General features: G+C 43.6%; 1 protein-coding gene across 1 annotated transcript in view; it reads left to right on the top strand.

Moving 5' to 3' along the window:
* Positions 1 to 16,922, top strand: part of TRABD2A (TraB domain containing 2A) — a 174,553-nt gene that overhangs the window by 132,182 nt on the left and 25,449 nt on the right. Inside the window, exons 5-6 of the mRNA XM_074196196.1 lie at positions 8,886 to 9,032; positions 11,658 to 11,832. Coding sequence (XP_074052297.1) covers positions 8,886 to 9,032; positions 11,658 to 11,832 — 322 coding nt within the window. The remainder of the gene's footprint in view (positions 1 to 8,885; positions 9,033 to 11,657; positions 11,833 to 16,922) is intronic.

Below are 16,922 nucleotides of genomic sequence, written 5' to 3'. Positions count from 1 at the left end.
GGAATGGGGGACAGACTTATATCTGGACTACCCAGCAGGTCTTTGTAGTAGTCTAGGAATGGGGTGATGAGGGCCTCCCCTAGGGTGGTGATAGGACCAGAAGGAAAGAGGGGTTGGATTTGAGAGATGCTGTGGGAGTGAAATTCAATAGACCTTAGCAACAGATTAGACGTAGGAAGTGAGAAAGAGGAATTGAGAATGATGGAGGATTGGAAGGATGATGGCATCCTCAAAAGTAATTGGGAATTTTGGAAGGGGGCATCGTTTGGGGAAACTGGAATAATGAGTTCAGTTTTGAACCTGTTGAATTTAAAATTCTGGACATCAGTTGGATTTGATGTGAGACTGGAAGTTAGCAGAGAGGTTAGAACTGGATAAGTAGATGTGAGAATCATCACCCTTGAGTTGATGGGGAAGGTTATGAAGAGAAGGGGATCTAATAATACAGAGCCCTGTGAAAGATCCACATGAACATCCAGCAAAGGAGACTGAGAAGGAGTGGTCAGATAGGAGGGAGGAGAGCCAGGACAGGGTGGTGCTAGGAATACTTAGGGAAGTGAGAATCTTTACATCAGACTGTTGCAAAGCAACCAAGAAGGATGACTATTGAGAAAAGGCCACTGGATGTGGCAATTAAGAAATCCTTGGTAACTTTGGAGAGAGCAACTGTGATTGATGAGATTGAGGACCAGAGGCACCTATTGAAGACAGCCGTCCCAAGGAGTGTGGCCGGAAAGGACAGAAGAGATATAGATCAATAGTGAGTGGACTGATGGATCAATTGTCTCATTTCCAGTTGTGGAAACTGAAGCCTTGAGAAGTGACTTGCCTATGGTCACATAGCTTTATGTGAGTGGGCTTCTGCCCCTGTCAGGGTCCCAAGTCTTGATCTGATGCTCTGATTACTTGGACTCTACCTAATCATTTTGACTTAGGTGGGAATCAATGGATTCTTCCCTTGTTTTAGGGAAGACAAAGTCGGATTTTTCTAAAGGAGATTTATTAGGTAAGGAAGAGAGGAGTCAGCCAATCAACCTGCATTTATTAAAAACCTACTATGGGCTTGCTTATTAGGTGATCACACGCACACACACACACACACACACACACACACACACACACACACAGAATAGCCAGAAATCTATACAAAATAGTTCAATATGATGTTGCTTGGGAGGGAGGATTTAGGAAATTAGGTCAGCAAAAACTTCAAGCCCAAGGTATTGTTTGAAAGTTAGTATCTTGAAGGAAGAGAAATTCTGTGAGGGAGAGCCGAGGAGGGAGTGTATTTCAAACTTGTGGGGAGGCCATTGGACAAATGTGAGGAACTGGTTAGTTCACCAAGGTGGGAGAGTGAGGGGTGACCAGTCAAGACCAGTGAGATTGGAAGGAGCCGAGTAGTATAAGGATTTCAAAGCTAAATAGAGGCAGTAGAAGCCAATAAAGTTGATTGAAGAGGGGAGGGGCATGGTTAGAGTCATGTCTGAGGAAAATCCCTTTAGTTAGCATCCTTGTGTAGGATGGATTGAAGTGGGGAGAGACTTGAGGCTGGCTGACTAATTAGGAGATGAGAGGTAATGAAGGTTTGAATAACTTCCATGTAAAGTATAATGATGATGATGATGATGATGATGATAATAATAATATAATTAGCATTTCCATAGTACTTTAAGGCTTGCAAAATACTTTATATAATATATTAACTAATTTATTCTCACAACAACTCTGGGGGGTAGGTGTTATTAGTAAGCTCATTTTATAGATGAGGGTACTGAGGCAGGGAGAGGTTAAGTTATTTACCCAGGATCACACAGCTAGGAAGTGTCTGAGGCTAGATTTGAACTTATCAAAGAATCAGTGAGTTCCTAATACAGGAATCTTATCAATACTAAGGCAACTTTATTATAGCCACAGAGTAGATTAGCTGGTTCAGCTTTAAGGAGCATCCCCATGCATGTGTCAAACCTCAAGTTGTATTTGAGGACCTTTACCTGTGGGTGGTTTTCACTTACCAGGTTCCAGAGATCCTTTCCTTGGATTTCAAGACATTTCCATTTAGTTAGAGGATGCCTTTGTTGTCTTCCCAAATTAGAGACTTCTTTGTTGTCTTCCCAAATTAGAGCTTCTTTGTCTGACATCCCCTAAAGGCTTTTTCTAATCCAATTCATTTCAGGGTCTCTGGGTCCATGAAGGGATGGTGGATGAGGCTGGCAAGTTATTAGGAGCAAGAGAACCTCAGCTGTTGGAGAAATAAGATGGAAGAAATCTCTATTTAACATGGGCATGTATTTGTGCATGACCCAGACCTAGACTGTGGTCCAGAGGCAATGAGTGCCCTGGGGCAAAGAGATGGCCTCATCTAGGCTATATTACCCATGTGACAACAGCTGAGCTTGGAGGCAACACATCCAAGGCTTTTGTCTTTGGCATTTTTTTGTTGTTGATAGCCCTAGACAAAGATGATTGATGGAATTCCCTGAATCTACTCTCCCAAGGGATTTCAGTATTTTATCTGCCCCCTTCCCCCCATGGTGTCTTGATAAGGTTTCTTGAAATCTTAGAAGTCACTGAAAACTCACATGTATATTTTCTGATACCCCATGGCTGGTTCAACATGCCCAGTTGGAGACTATTGCTCACTTTTCCACCCCCTGTGGACAGATTTGTAATGAACTGAATCCAAACCACCAACACTTATTGCAGAAACATACAGTATCTGATTGGAAATGCTGTAAAGCACAAGCTTCACCCAACAAAGGATCATCTAGTCTTTGCTCCAGTGATGGGAATTCCTCTTCTTAAAGTAGACCATTTGGTAGTACTAAGAGACTCGAGAGCTCCCTTCCCTCCCTTCCCTCCTCTCTTCTCATTCTCTCCTCTCTCCTCTTTTCCTTGGTTAATAATTTCTTGACTTAATGATATCATCCTTCACACACTGAAAGAACAATTAAGGGAAAATTCTATGCTGTATCTGATTCTTACTAACTAGAGGAACTAGATGCCAGGGTAGAATTGATGGGCACCTTGGGTAGGTGTGAGAAGTGATCTCTCCATTCTTCAACTGGTGATAGAAGAGAGGGGAAGGCCAGGCAGAGTCTGATGTAGTCCATAGATATGAACAGAATAGCTGTCAATGAGCTCAGAGAAGGGCTACGTAAACTCCCATAGAATAATCTGCTAGAGAAGTCACCCCAAAAGGTGAGGGAAAAATGAAGACACAAAGGGGGTATAATTCCAGTTAGAAGGAAAAATGAGAGTTGTTTAAAAAGACATGGATTGATCATTCACCAATCTCTTGATTTTTTTAAAAAAAGATTATAGATAGATAGATAAATAGATAGATAGATAGATAGATCCATCTATCAATTCATCAACAGATAGATGGATGAATGCCAAGAAGCAGGGAACTTCTACATAAACTGATGCAGTATGAAGTAAGAGCCAATAAACATGCACAATATAAATAAAAAGAACAATCTCGAAAAGATCAAAGAGTCCCCATCTAGTATTATACCTTGCATGTTTTTTTTTAGATTTTTTTCAATGAAATGCTTGGGTATGCTTTAGAAATACTATTTGTTATATGGGATGGTTCCATGGGAAGGGCTTAACTAATACTTATTTATTGATTGTCCAAGTCTTATTTTGTTTCTGCTTCTTGGCCAAGGAAAGTGATCTTTGGCCCAGCAGGGACGGAACAAAGATGGCAGCTAAGAGAAATATGATGTCCAAGTTAGATAAGGAGATATCTCAGAGCACCTCAATGCCCTTGATGAATTCCTATCCTTTGGCTCAGATGGATTATACTTTTGGATATGGAAAGACCTGGCTAACGCGATTACTGTCAGCAATACTTGAAAGATTAAGGGACTTGGGAGAGATGCCATTGAATTGGAAAAGGGCAAATATTATACTGATTTTCAAAGAAACAAAAGACTCTAGCTTTAGGACTTTAAGGTATCCACAGAGCTTTACAAACATCTTCTTATTTGATTTTCATAACAACCTGAGCGGTGGGTGTTGGTGTCATCCTCATTTTGATAGATAAAGAAACCAAGACTAATTTAAAGAATTACCTGTCCCACACTGGGAAGCCTCTGAGGCAGCATTTGAACCCAAGTCTTGCTGACTCCAAGACCAGCCCTGTGCTAACCCACCACTTCTCTGTTCTGCTAGGATGTGATTCAAATCCAGATCCTTGGGTTTCCCAAGCATCCTGCTCTCCACTGTCATGTCCCACAGGAGAGAAGGTCGCCACAGGTCTCCATGCTCACAGAAAGTCTTATCTCAGGATATGGATCTTGACGTTTTCCTTTAAAGAAGGGATGAAAAAGAGGACTACATCCAGGGGGGATTTCAGGAAGAGGGAGGGAGACTGAAACACTCCCAGTTGGGGAGGAATATGACTTTCTCTGCCTCTATCAGTCCACAAACTGAATATTCAGAGCATCATTTCTGAAGACGGCTTCCAATAATTTCCTAAGAAAAATGCTGATGTTGGTGACATTTTTACTTCTAAAAATGTCAGATATTTATTACCTGTCACAATTATCTCTATACTTAGTTGTCTCTATTTTTGCTTCAACATGCCCTGACCAGGACCTCTTGGACCACAATTTATGAAATGTTGCCATTGCCTTAATGGGCTTAGCTGTCCTCCAGCCTGTTCTCTTCCCCCCATGTCTTTTTGTATAGAATCTTAGACCAATTTTTTTCTAGTTCTCATGGATGGATTCGTAGTATAGAGGACAGGCCGTTGAAATCTGACCATGCCACTAAACTAATAGCTTACTAGCTGTGTGACCTTGGGCTGGTGACATCCTCTTCTTTGTCTTTAGTTTCCTTATTAGCCCAATGAGGGGTGGTTGGAGCCAGATCATAAGATCAAAGATTTAGACTTGGAAGAGACCCTGGAAGTCATTTAATTCATTTAATCCAAGCCCCCTACCCCTTTATTATTTTTTTTTAACAGATTAAGAAAATGAGGCATCCCTAAGGTTGCATAGGGCATAGTAAGTGGGATGCAAAGATTCAATTCCAAGGCAAAGATTAGGTTTTAGAGGAGCTGAGCTCAAATATTGCCTCTGCCCTTACCTGGGTGACCTTGGACAAAGTCATCTAACCTCTTGAGCCTCCATTTCCCCAACTGTAAGATATGGGAGATAGGGTTGGCCCAGCTGACCTCTGAGGTCCCTTCTGATTTTAAGTGTAGGATTCTCTGATCTGTTTCACACCCTTCTCCCTTGATTTTTTTAAACAAAATTTTTTATTTATTTAAGGCAATGGAGTTAAGTGACTTGCCCAAGGTCACCTGCTAGGTAATTAATACATGTCTGAGGCCAGATTTGAATTCAGGTCCTCCTGACTCCAGCACTGGTACTCTATCCACTGCGACACCTAGCTACTCCTCTCCTTTGACTTTTTGGGTCATTATACTCTAAAACCTCCCAGATTTCTTAAAATTCTTTATGACTCTCCCTAGGCCTCCCTGATCTTGTCGACCTGGGGGCTCTGCTTGGGCTTGGATTTGTGATGCTCTGCCCTCTTTACAAGGTTTCTCATAGTAGAAAAGTTGAGGATCTCCCCTTGGAGATAGGAACCTTTGGGTGAAGGGAGCCTCAACTTCCTGTCTTCTGAGACCTTGGTTGGCACCATTTCCATGGCATAAAGGGGACCCCTGACTCACCTAGCCTTTAGACTTTAGACTAGCTCCATTCTCTAGGGCATGGGTCTTCTCCTAACACAAGAGACAGATACTAGAGCCCTGAAGATTTGACCCAGAGGAGGGAACCAGGCAGTTGGAGAAAAACCCATTCTCCAGGTATTTTAAAAACCAGAGCCTCCAGTCCAAAGGGGTCTTGAGGCCTAGGGAGAGTTTCCTCCCCATCAGCTCCCAAATGATCCTTCAGGAGACTTGAATGGGGGACTCCACGGGGTGCTGGGGGGGGGGAAGAAAGTGAGAAAAAGGCTGGCAGCCCCTGCCCCAAAAGCGGAGGGAACAGATGTGAGTCCCTTTGTGGGGTGGTTGGGGGCTCCTACCCCTTTCATATGCAGAACAGCTCTTTGATGTGAGGGAGATGAAAGCGGCCTGCCAGGGGAGGGGCTCAGGGGGGGGCTTTGTCCTGGACAAAAAAGGCATCTGTGCAGCCGCCCTCCCCACTGCCCTGAGGATCGTGGGCCCCTGTGGCCCCGGCAGTGGGGCTTAATCGATTTTTTCCAGGACACAAAAGGGAAAGGAAGAGGGAGAGAAAAGGGGTGGGAGCAGGGAGATCTATGTGAGGGGAGAGAGGGGAGGGGAAGGGCCTGGAGAAAGGGGAGACCTGGGAGGCTCATCCTGGCTTGGGGTTGGAGGCCCCTCGGGGCCCCAGACTGCAACTTTGGCTTCTTTCCCTCTCCCAGCCTCAGTTTCTTCATCTGTAAAGTGAAGATAATAAGCACCCCACCTCATAGGGGTGTGGGAGGATCGAACTGGGGAGCATGTGGAGAGAGCTTCCCAGGCTTCCATGATTCAGGCCTCCTCTTAAAATGATTGGGATGAGACAGAGATGACCCGAGATCCCTTGCCTCTCTCAGTCTAGATCCTGGGCCATTCCATAATCTGAGCCTCAGTTTTCTCCCCTGTAAAAGAAAGGAGGTTGGACCAGCTGCCTCGAGTGGGCCGTGGTGGAGGAGGTGGGAGCGGGCTCAGGCCGTCTCCGGCTGGCGCAATGGCCTGGCATCATGGGTCCTGGGGAAAGAGGATCTTGGCCGGATTCGATTTGGATTCTTGGGCCTTGGAGGGGCATCCCGGCCAATGTGGAGACAGCGCGTGTCCCTTCAAGGACACTGAAATGGAAGTGCAAGGATTCCTGGGTAGGGATGGCATGGGCCACCCGGGGGCCGAAGCCCCTGACTCCTTGTCGTTTCTCGGCAGAGTTCCCAGACCACCCAGCAGAATGTCTCCAGGACTGATGGGGAGTGTGGGAGATCAGAGCTGGCCTGCCAGGGCCTCGCGGACTGGAAGTGATATTTGGGGGTCCCCAGTGGGAGAAGGGGGCAAGAAGAATATCGGGGTGGTCCAGACAAGAGCACAGCAGAGGCAGGGTAGTGAAGCTAGAGGGGGAAAGAGAATAAGCATTCACAGAGCACTCACTATATGCCAGAGAAGCACTTATTGTGTGCCAGGAAATAAGCATTCATAGAGTGCTTACTGTATTCCAGACAAGAAGCATCTATAGATCGCTTACTGTGTGCCAGAGAATAAGCATCTCTTGAGCATTAACTGTAGACCAGGGAATAAGCATTTTTCGAGCACTGACTGTATGCTGGGGAAGAAGCATTTAAAGAGCACCGACTGTGTTCCAGGCAGTAAGCATTTATAGAGTGCTTACTGTGTTCCAGACAATGAGTATTTATGGAGTGCTTACTGTGTGCCAGGTATCACTAGGTGCTTTTTATAACTGTCATCTCATTGAATCCTCAGACCACCCTTGGAGGTAGGCATTATTATGATCCCATTTTATCCCTATTTTACAATTGAGGGAACTGAGGTAGAGAGAGGATAATCCAGTAAGTATCTGCGGCTGCATTTGAACTCAGGTCTTCCTGACTTTGGGTCCAGCTCTCTACCTGCTGTGCCACCAGCCGCCCCAGTGAGACAGGACAATGAGAGGGGAAACGATGGCTAGGAGGAGAGATAGATTTGAAAATGAAGGTGATCTCAGTACTTTCAGAGAAATGGATCCAGTGTCTCAGTCCTGCCGCTCCCTGTTTAAGAAAAGTTCTTGGTTAATCGGACCAGAGAAGGATCTCTGCTGGCAGCTCGGAACCTGCTCCTCCTCCAAGTAACCCTTCTGGAAGTGGAGAATTCCAGGCACCGGCACTGGGGCGAGGGCTGGGCCCCTCGAGTCACACCCCTGACGTCTTCACCATCTGATGTTGACAGTGGACATGGGGAAATGAATCCATCCGGATCAGTGGCCAATGGAAGCGTTTCCCTGAAGGTCCCAGGTTGTGGGCCTCCAGTGAGGAGATGGGCGTCAATAGGTCAGTTGATAAGCGGCTAATAAGTGACCAGCATTGTAAAGGCCAGGATAGTGGCGGGATAGTTGCTGCCTTCAGAAGGTATTTGGTTTATAAGCCTTAAAGGACCTTATAAATAAATATCAGCTATTGTTATAAAATTCAGCGTTGGAAGAGATCTCCGAGATTGTTAGGCCAGTCGCTTCATTTGACAGATGAAGAAATGGAGGCAAAGAGAGGAGAGGCTTGTCCAGTCACATAGCAAGTAAGCGGCAGAGTTGAGGTCTTTGAGGAATGGAGCGCTAGGCTTGGAACTGAGAAAACCCTCCCTCCCCTTCCCTTCCCTCCCTCCCCCCTTCCTTCCCCAACCCATCATTCTTTCCACCGGCCATGGAGCTTCCCTTACTACTGTTAGAGCTACGTGACAGAGTCCTCCCGGGGAGATGGCGCCTAAGCCCTAGAGTCAGGAAGCCGCGGGTCCATGTCCAGCCTCTGACCCGTGCTGGCGGGCTGACTCTGGTGCCTCAGTTGCTTCAGACATGTCCTACTCTTCCTGACCCAATTAGGGGTTTTCTTGGCAGAGAGAATGGAGTGGCTTGCCATTTCCCTCTTAAGCCCATTTTACAGATGAGGAAACTGAGGCAAACAGGATGAAGGGACATGTCCAGAGTCACACAACTAGTATCTAAAGTCGTACGGTCCAACTATTACATTTTACAGATGAAGAAACTGAGGTCAAAAGAAGAAATATTTTTCTAGGTCCCAGAAAGTTTCTCTGTTAATAATAAAGCTTTTCTTTGACTGGATGATGGCCAGCACACCTCTAACTGGGGTCTTCCTGGTCCTTTGGTCTGATTCCTATGTACCTTTCCTGCCCCTTTCAGGTAATCTTTGCCTTGAACCAAACCCTCCTGCAGCAAGAAAGCCTGCGGGCAGGAAGCCTCCAGACCCCCTACACCACAGAGGACCTGATCAAGCATTATAACTGTGGCGACCTCAACTCTATCATCTTTAGCCATGATAACTCACAGGTAGGTCTGCACCCCAACCTTGCCCCTACTCAGCAGGCGGCACCAGAGCTCCCTTTTCCCGGTGAACGCCTCCCTCTGGCTCTGAGGCTTCACTTGGGAATGAAAATTAAGACTCCTCAAATTCATAACCCACTCACCCCTTCCCCCATTTGCCCCAGCCCTGCCGTGGCCAAGGAAACATCTTGATCTGCCCTCTTTGGGGAGCACTAAACCTGGAGAACAAATCTAAATCTTAAATCCGGTGTTTTACAAAGAAATTACTTTTTTCTTCATTGATGGGTTCCCCAAAATGATTTTTATCGGTAAAGAGACCTCTTCTGATGAAAATCAGCATTTCATTGTTGTTCAGTCACATCTCATTTGTTTTTTTTTTTGGGGTGGCACTGGAGTGCTTGACCATCTTCTCCAGCTCATTTTCCTGATGGGGAAACTGAGGCAAATAGGGTTAAGTGGCTTGCTCAGAGTCATGTAGCTAGTACAAGGGACCTAGGCTGGATTTGAATGCAGGTCCTGGCACTCTGTGACACCTAGCTACTACCTATTTTTTAGAAAATTGCCTATGTCACTGATGCTGCACAGTCAGGATGTGTTAGAGGTGAAACCCGAACCCAGATCCTTCAGACTTTGAAGCCATTTCTCTACCCGCCAAAGCAGGCTGCCCCTAACATGCATAGATGGAATGCCAATAGACAAAAGAATTTACAAGACACAGATTTTATTGGTCTTGAGCCTCAGAACTCTGTGCTTGGAATCAGGAAGTCTTGGAATCAAATCCTTCCTTAGTTGCTAAATTGCAATGTGACCCTGGATCAATCTTCTTCATTTGCCAAGTGAAAGAACTGGTCTCGATAGACCTTTCCAGGAGTTCAGCCGTGACCCTCTGCTCCTTTTATATTCACTGCAAAATTTCATAAGTATATGTTCTGTTCTATTCCATAGTAGTTGCTAGTAATCACAAATTGAGAGGTCCTGTATCCTAGGAGATAGCATTCTGCTTCAGATGGACTGTGTAGCCCTGAGCAAGTCACAGGATCAAAGATTTGTGCCTTTAGAGGCTTTGAGTCCAACCGTCACATTTTACAGATGAGGAAACCGAGGCACAGAGCATTTAAGCGACTTGCCCAGGGTCACAGAATTAGGAAGGAGGATTTGAACTCAGCTCTTTTTGGTTCAGCTGTCTGTCTCTTAAGACAACTAACAGAAACCAAGCTCAGAGCAGTGACTGATCTAAATTTTGAACCTGTCCTAAGTTCATAAGATGATAGGATCAGACTTAGTTTTCTCCTTTCTCAGGTCCTTTTTCAAAGGTCAAAGGATACAGAACTTCATGTATGTTTGGTTTACTTTGGTCTGGCCCTGGGATTCCTTCTATTTCTAGAATATTTTTTTTTTTTTTTGCAAGGCAATGGGGTTAAGTGGCTTTCCCAAGGCCACACAGCTAGGTCATTATTAAATGTCTGAGGCCGGATTTGAACTCATGTACTCCTGACTTCAGGGCTGGTGCTCTATCCACTGCAATGCCTAGCTGCCCCTCTAGAATCCTTTTAATTAGGGTGGGTGCATTTGAAATCATTCAAGGATAAAATAGGATGTATCTCATGTAACTGAGGCCGTCACCTCCTCGGCTCACTCAGCGTGCCAGACTAGGCTAGGAATTCCCTATCATTCCCTTTTTGACGATCCACAACCCCTCCCTTATCAGGAATGGCATCACCTCTCAGAATCTCTCTCACTAGTTGAGTTATGTGATTGTTCACCTGGCTACTGGACTTGGGAGTCCCAGAGACCTGCCTTGGGCACTTAACTGACTCTGTGACCCTGGACAAATCACTTAATTTTATTGTGTCTCAGTTGACTTGTCAAATGAAGAGGTTGGACTTAGTGCCCTTACTTATTCTCATGTCCTTGTAAGCCTATTTCTTTGTTCCTATGGTCTGCCACTATTCAGGGAGCTGGGGGTGTCCTTGAGTGTTGAGGGCTTGGAAGGATAACTCTGTATGTTTTAAAAAAATCAGTTGGGGGGCAGCTAGGTGGCATAGTGGAGTCAGGAGGACCTGAGTTCAAATCCAACCTCAGACACTTAATAAATGCTTAACTGTGTAACCTTGGACAAATCACTTAACCCCATTGCCTTAAATAAATAAAATTTTAAAAAATATCAATTACATATCTATATATGTGTATATACCATATTCTCCTTTCCCATTGTATCTTTCCTTGCTCCCCTTCCTAGAGATCCATCCCTCATGAAAAAGAATAAAAAAGGAGGAAGAAAAAAGTTCTACAAAACTAACCATCATATCAAAAAAGTCTAATTTTATATTGTGTTTCACACTTGCCATCTCCCATCTTTTTTTTCTCTTTGTTAGGGCCAAATTTGAAGCATTAAATTTTAATTATTTTAGAGTTGTTCTTTCCATTTATATCGTTGTTAATCATGGTGTGTATTGTTCTTCTGGCTTCTTGGAATTCCTTATATTTAACATTTCCTAGAGTGCAGCAATATTCCATTATGTTCTTAGGATACCATTGATTCAACCATTCCCTGGTTGGTGGGCATCTGCTTCTTTCCATCTCTCTTTAAGCAACCTTGCAAACAATCACATATATATTTTTTAAACATAGGTTCCAAATTTTATTAATGCAACACTGCCGCCCCAGGAGCGGATCACCGCTCAGGAGATTGACAGCTATTTCCGCCAGGAACTCATCTACAAAAGGAATGAACGCATGGGGAAGCGAGTCAAGGCCCTCTTGGAGGAGTATCCTGATAAAGCCTTCTTCTTTGCCTTTGGTGCTGGTGAGTTTTGGACCCTCTAGACTACTGTATTTCAGTATTCTGCTTCTGTCTTTCATTGGTGATTGGCTTCATCTGGGTCATTCCTACTTGCATTTGCTGCATTTGTTAAGAGTTCAGATAGAATGACAGCTGATATCCTCTTGCTGATTTAAAAAAAATTTAAAAAACCATTTTTTTTTTTTTGGTGAGGATGGCTTACTCTCATTGGATGACAGCCCCTTGGTGTTCTGATACCCTTAAAAACGATCAAAGCTTTGGCCAAATAATATCAAATAAGAGTCTTTGCCAGTTACCAATTATTTTGGGAAATAGCTTTGGAAGTTCTGAGTCTCTTTTCTGATCCTTCTCCCACCTAGAACCTGACCATTTGGGATCCAGGCTACTAAAAGTCAACAAGCAGGGGAGAGATCAGATATGAATGCCAGACAATGGTTGTGTTTCATTCTTTTTTCTTTTTCTGAATGTGTATCTATTACACAAAATTTGTTGCAAAACTCAAGTCAAAGTTGCTTTGGAAAGACCCTTTTGTATTTTCTATATTTCTTTAACTTATTACAATTAATTAGTTGAATTAATTGGAATAAGTTAATTCAACAAGCATTTATTAAACACTATTAATAAATGAGTGAATAAAATTTTGTAAGTAATTCATACATGACAAGTCCTTACATCTCTGAGATAAGCTTTTTGTGGAGGGATAAAGATAAAAGTGAAACAGTCTCTGCCCTCAAGGAGCTTATAATCTGCTGCAGGGAAGTTGAAGGAGCCTAGAGAGGAATAATTATAAAAAAGATATATAATAATGTCAAGAAAGTGTGGATGGGGAAGCTTACTACCATTAGCATGGATGGCTGGAAATCGACTGGTAAGTTTTATGATTGCTTCCAGAGCTCATTGATAGTTCCCAAGTAGATGTCCACATTGCAGGAAGTGGTCCTCACCTGTGGAAGCCATGGTCCTCACCTGTGGAAGCCATGGTCCTCACCTGTGGAAGCCATGGTCCTCACCTGTGGAAGCCATGGTCTGCACAGGCATCTGGGAACACCCTCAAAGCTGAGCTTCTCGCATTGTTCTCTATTTGGCCTTCTAGGATGGATACATATTGTAGTTGAGAGGACCTTTTTGCCATGGAAGCAGTGTGAGGAGAAAGAGAACTAGAAAGAGAGGCAGCCTGTCCAGGTGAAGAGAGAGCTAACCTTAGAGACAGGAAGATCTGAATTCAAGTCCTCACTTTGCCTTGTGTGACCTCGAACAAGCTATTTAGCTTTTCTGTGACTCAGACAATGAATTTCTTGAATTGCAAAGAAAGTGCCAATCTTTAGTGAGAGAGAGGAATTTTTTTATACCAATTAAATCATTGGTCTGGTTTAAAAGAGAGAGATAGAAATACAGAGAGAGAAAGAGAGAGAGAGAGAGAGAGAGAGAGAGAGAGAGAGAGAGAGAGACAGACAGACAGACAGACAGACAGACAGACAGACAGACTAATAATTTTGATGACTAAGCTGGTATGGATGTCAAAGTTAATTTAAATTTTGGGACAGTAAGCAAAATTGCTACCCTCCTGAATCCCCCCTTTTGCAGGTCTCTGCAGTGACCTATTTCTAGAAGTCCACTGATCTTCACACCCCGACTGATCTCTGGGCTGTCGGCTGTTCTGTGAATGGCAGTTTTCCCCTTTGCTGGTCTCATCTTTGGGGCCAGAATTTCTGATAACTTTTCAAATAGCTTCTATTACTGTTGTTTCCTGTTTCTTAACTGTCCCCCAACCCTCCAGCCCCTATTCCTCCAGACCTCTTCTCCCATCTAGTCTTCCCAAGATCCTATATTGGGGTAACAATGGATCATAGGCTCATTTTCTAATCTCAGAGAGGTTTTAGTAATCAAAGAGATCTCAGAAGTCATTTAACACTAAGTATGATAGCTGACACTGGATTTCTCTTGAAGGTTTGTGAAGGACCCCAATATAGATTTTATTGTATTTGAGTCTCATGCTAAGCCTATCAGGTAGGTACTATCAATCTTATTGTCTCTATTTTAGTGTTAAGTGCTATTTCACTCCTTCTTTTCCTCTTCTCCTGGGGCTTCCTTTTTCTATCCCCAATTAAAACTTTTTCATCTTATCTAAACCTCCTCCTTGTCTCCCTCAGCATCTAATACAGTTTATGAATCAAGTGAATGAATTTTGTATCTATCAGTCCACCAATCAATATTTTGCCAGACTATCAGAATATGAAGGGGCACAGATCCCTGTGGAACTCCACTGGAGACTGCCTTCCGAGTTGCTGTTGACCCATTAATAGCCAACTCTTTAAACCCAGCCATATGGTCAGTTTCAATTTTAAAAAAAAGAATTAAAAATAATAATGAACATTTTATATTTAGAAATATAAAATAATTTTCTTCCCTTCTCTAAAAAGGCCCTATTTTCACAAAGTTTTTAAAATTTTGGTATATTGGAAAGAGTAAAAGGTGGTGATGGTGATAGTTGTTGAGTCTGACTCTGTGACCCCATTTGGGGTTTTCTTGGTGGAAGGGTTGCCATTTCCTTCTCCAGCTCATTTTACAGATGAGGAAACTAAGGGAAACAGTAAGTGTCTGAGATCAGATTTGAACTTGGGTTCTCCTTATCCTAGACCTGGTGCTCTAACCACTGCACCACCCTGCTGCTGGAGTGAAAAGATCTGGTTTCAAATTCTCCTTCTTCAAATTCACCCTCTTCTACTCTTCTTCCTCTTTTCCTGTTCCAGACTTTGGTTAATTCAATTCAGATTCTCTTTCAAAATTCCAAAAAACAGCACCATGAAGTAAGAATTTTATATTATGTAAAATGATTTATTTCTCATTAGAGAGAGCCAGTTTCAATTACCTGAGAAGGATCCATCATCCCCTGCAGGGATACAACATGTGGATGAAGATGTGTCTTTAAAGGAGTCTAGTGTTCAGATCTGACTTCTGCTTAGAAGAGAAGAGAGCTTGATTATAGCTAACTCAGACCCCCATCTCTTAACCTAAACCTTGGATTGTTGCAAAAGCTCCTACAATGGTTTCTTGACTCCAATCTCTTCTCCTTCCAATCTGATTTACACATTGTGGCCATAGTCATCCTCCTAATGCACAACTTGAATTTTAAAAATCTACTACTCAAAAATCTGCTGTGATTTCTCATTGGGTCCTGACCATCCGGACCCTTCACTGTTTGGATCCATCTAACCTTCTCAGCCTCATCCCAGATTACACCCTGTCACATTGTCTTTGCCTCAATCAAACTGACCTTCGTGCAGTCCCTTCCATGCCTCTCATATATGTGGTGTCCTCTGTCTTACTGCTGACTCTTGTTATTCCCTCTGCTTAGAGAGCCCTCTTCCATTTCTAAGTTCAATTTAGACTGTTTGAACAGAGTCTTCTCTATGAAACATACCCTGATCTCCTTCCTAGCCCATGAGCTCAAAAATATTTGTAAAGGTGCCTGACTTACAGTTGGTGATTAATAAAAACTCATCCCCTTCCTCTCCTTCTGTACCTGTAGACATTACCATCTGCATGACCAGTATCAGCTTGTTGTGGAGGGGTGTTGGATCTGGAGTCAGTGAGACCTAGGGTCAGATTTTGTCCCTGAGGCTCACTAGCTGTGGGATCCTGGGCAAGTCATTCATCTCTGTTGTTGTGGTTCAAAAGTTCCGTTGTGTCCACCTCTTCATCTCCTCATGGACCCAAATGACCATGTGGTTTTCTTGGAAAGACACTGGAGTGTTTTACCATTTCCATCTCTGGTGGATTAAGACAAACAAAAAATGTGACTTGCCCAAGGTCATACAGTTTCTATCTGTGTGAGGTCATATTTGAATTCGGGTCTTCCTGATTTGAGGACCAATGGGCCACCTCATTGTTTAATCTCTATCAGTTCTAATTTCTTCAACTGTAAAACAAGAATTAAAATGTCAAACTACCTCAACAGAGTTGTTGGGAATGTCAAATGAGGTCTTTGTAAGGCGCTTTACAAGCTTTAAGGAGTGTGTTGTTGTTACTATTATTATCATTGTTATAACTTTTCATATCATCAGAAGATCTTAGTTCAAATCCCTTCACTCCTGAAGCCAGTGTGACCTTGGGCAAATTATGTAACCTCTCTGGCCCTCTGTCAAATGAGATGCTTGGAACTGATGGTCTTTCAGGGTCCTTGTCAGCTATGAATTTGAAAGCCTGTGACTCTGTGATCTCTCCTGATGAGAAGACTACCTCCTGCAGGCCAGGATCTATGTGTTGTCGGCTTTTATGTCTCCCGCAGTGCCAATATCTGGTAGAGACTTCATTCATCCTGGCTGAATGAAATTGTGCTTATACCTCCTGCGATGCCAGGCTGCGTTTTCCCACACAGTGTGTACCTTAACCAGTCTTAGTTCATAAGAGTAGCTCATGCAACACTCTTTATATTTTGTCTCATTTGACATTTACCACAACTCTATGACATCAGCGCTAGTCTGATTTCCATTTCGTAGCTGAGGAAACTGAGAGAAAGAGAGATTAAGTGGCTTTTCCAGGATCACACTGTTAATAAGCCTCTGAGGCTGGATTTGAATTTCCTGACCCCAGGTCTGACACTTTACCCACATAGACACACAGATGCCCTTTTTAAAGTATTTGTTGATGCTGTAGTGAGCCTAGTAGCTCCCCCACTTTAAATAGGGATATCCCACCAGCCTGGAGGACTGTTTTGTTTTTTTGGGGGGGTTGCAAGACAGTGAGGTTTAGTGACTTGCCCAAGGTCTCACAGTTGCTTAATTATCAAATATCTGAGAAAAATTTGAACCCAGGTCCTCCTGACTCTAGGGCCAGCTGCCCCTGGAGGACTGTTTTTTTCTGTTTTTGTTTTTTTTTTGTAAGGCAATGGGGTTATGTGGCTCGCCCAAGGCCACACAGCTAGGTAATTATTAAGTGTCTGAGTCCATATTTGAACCCAGGTCCTCCTGACTCCAGGGCCAGTGCTTTATCCACTACGCCACCTAGCTGCCCAGAGGACCATTTTTTAAGGAAGATTATCATTGTCCTGGTGACAATGGTCACTAGGAAATCAGAGCTAGACTTTGCCCAGA

This window comes from Macrotis lagotis, chromosome 1, assembly GCF_037893015.1.
Source record: "Macrotis lagotis isolate mMagLag1 chromosome 1, bilby.v1.9.chrom.fasta, whole genome shotgun sequence".
Taxonomy (NCBI): Eukaryota; Metazoa; Chordata; class Mammalia; order Peramelemorphia; family Peramelidae; genus Macrotis; species Macrotis lagotis.
Note: the sequence above shows the minus strand (reverse complement) of the source record. Positions and strands in the feature narration are given on the sequence as shown.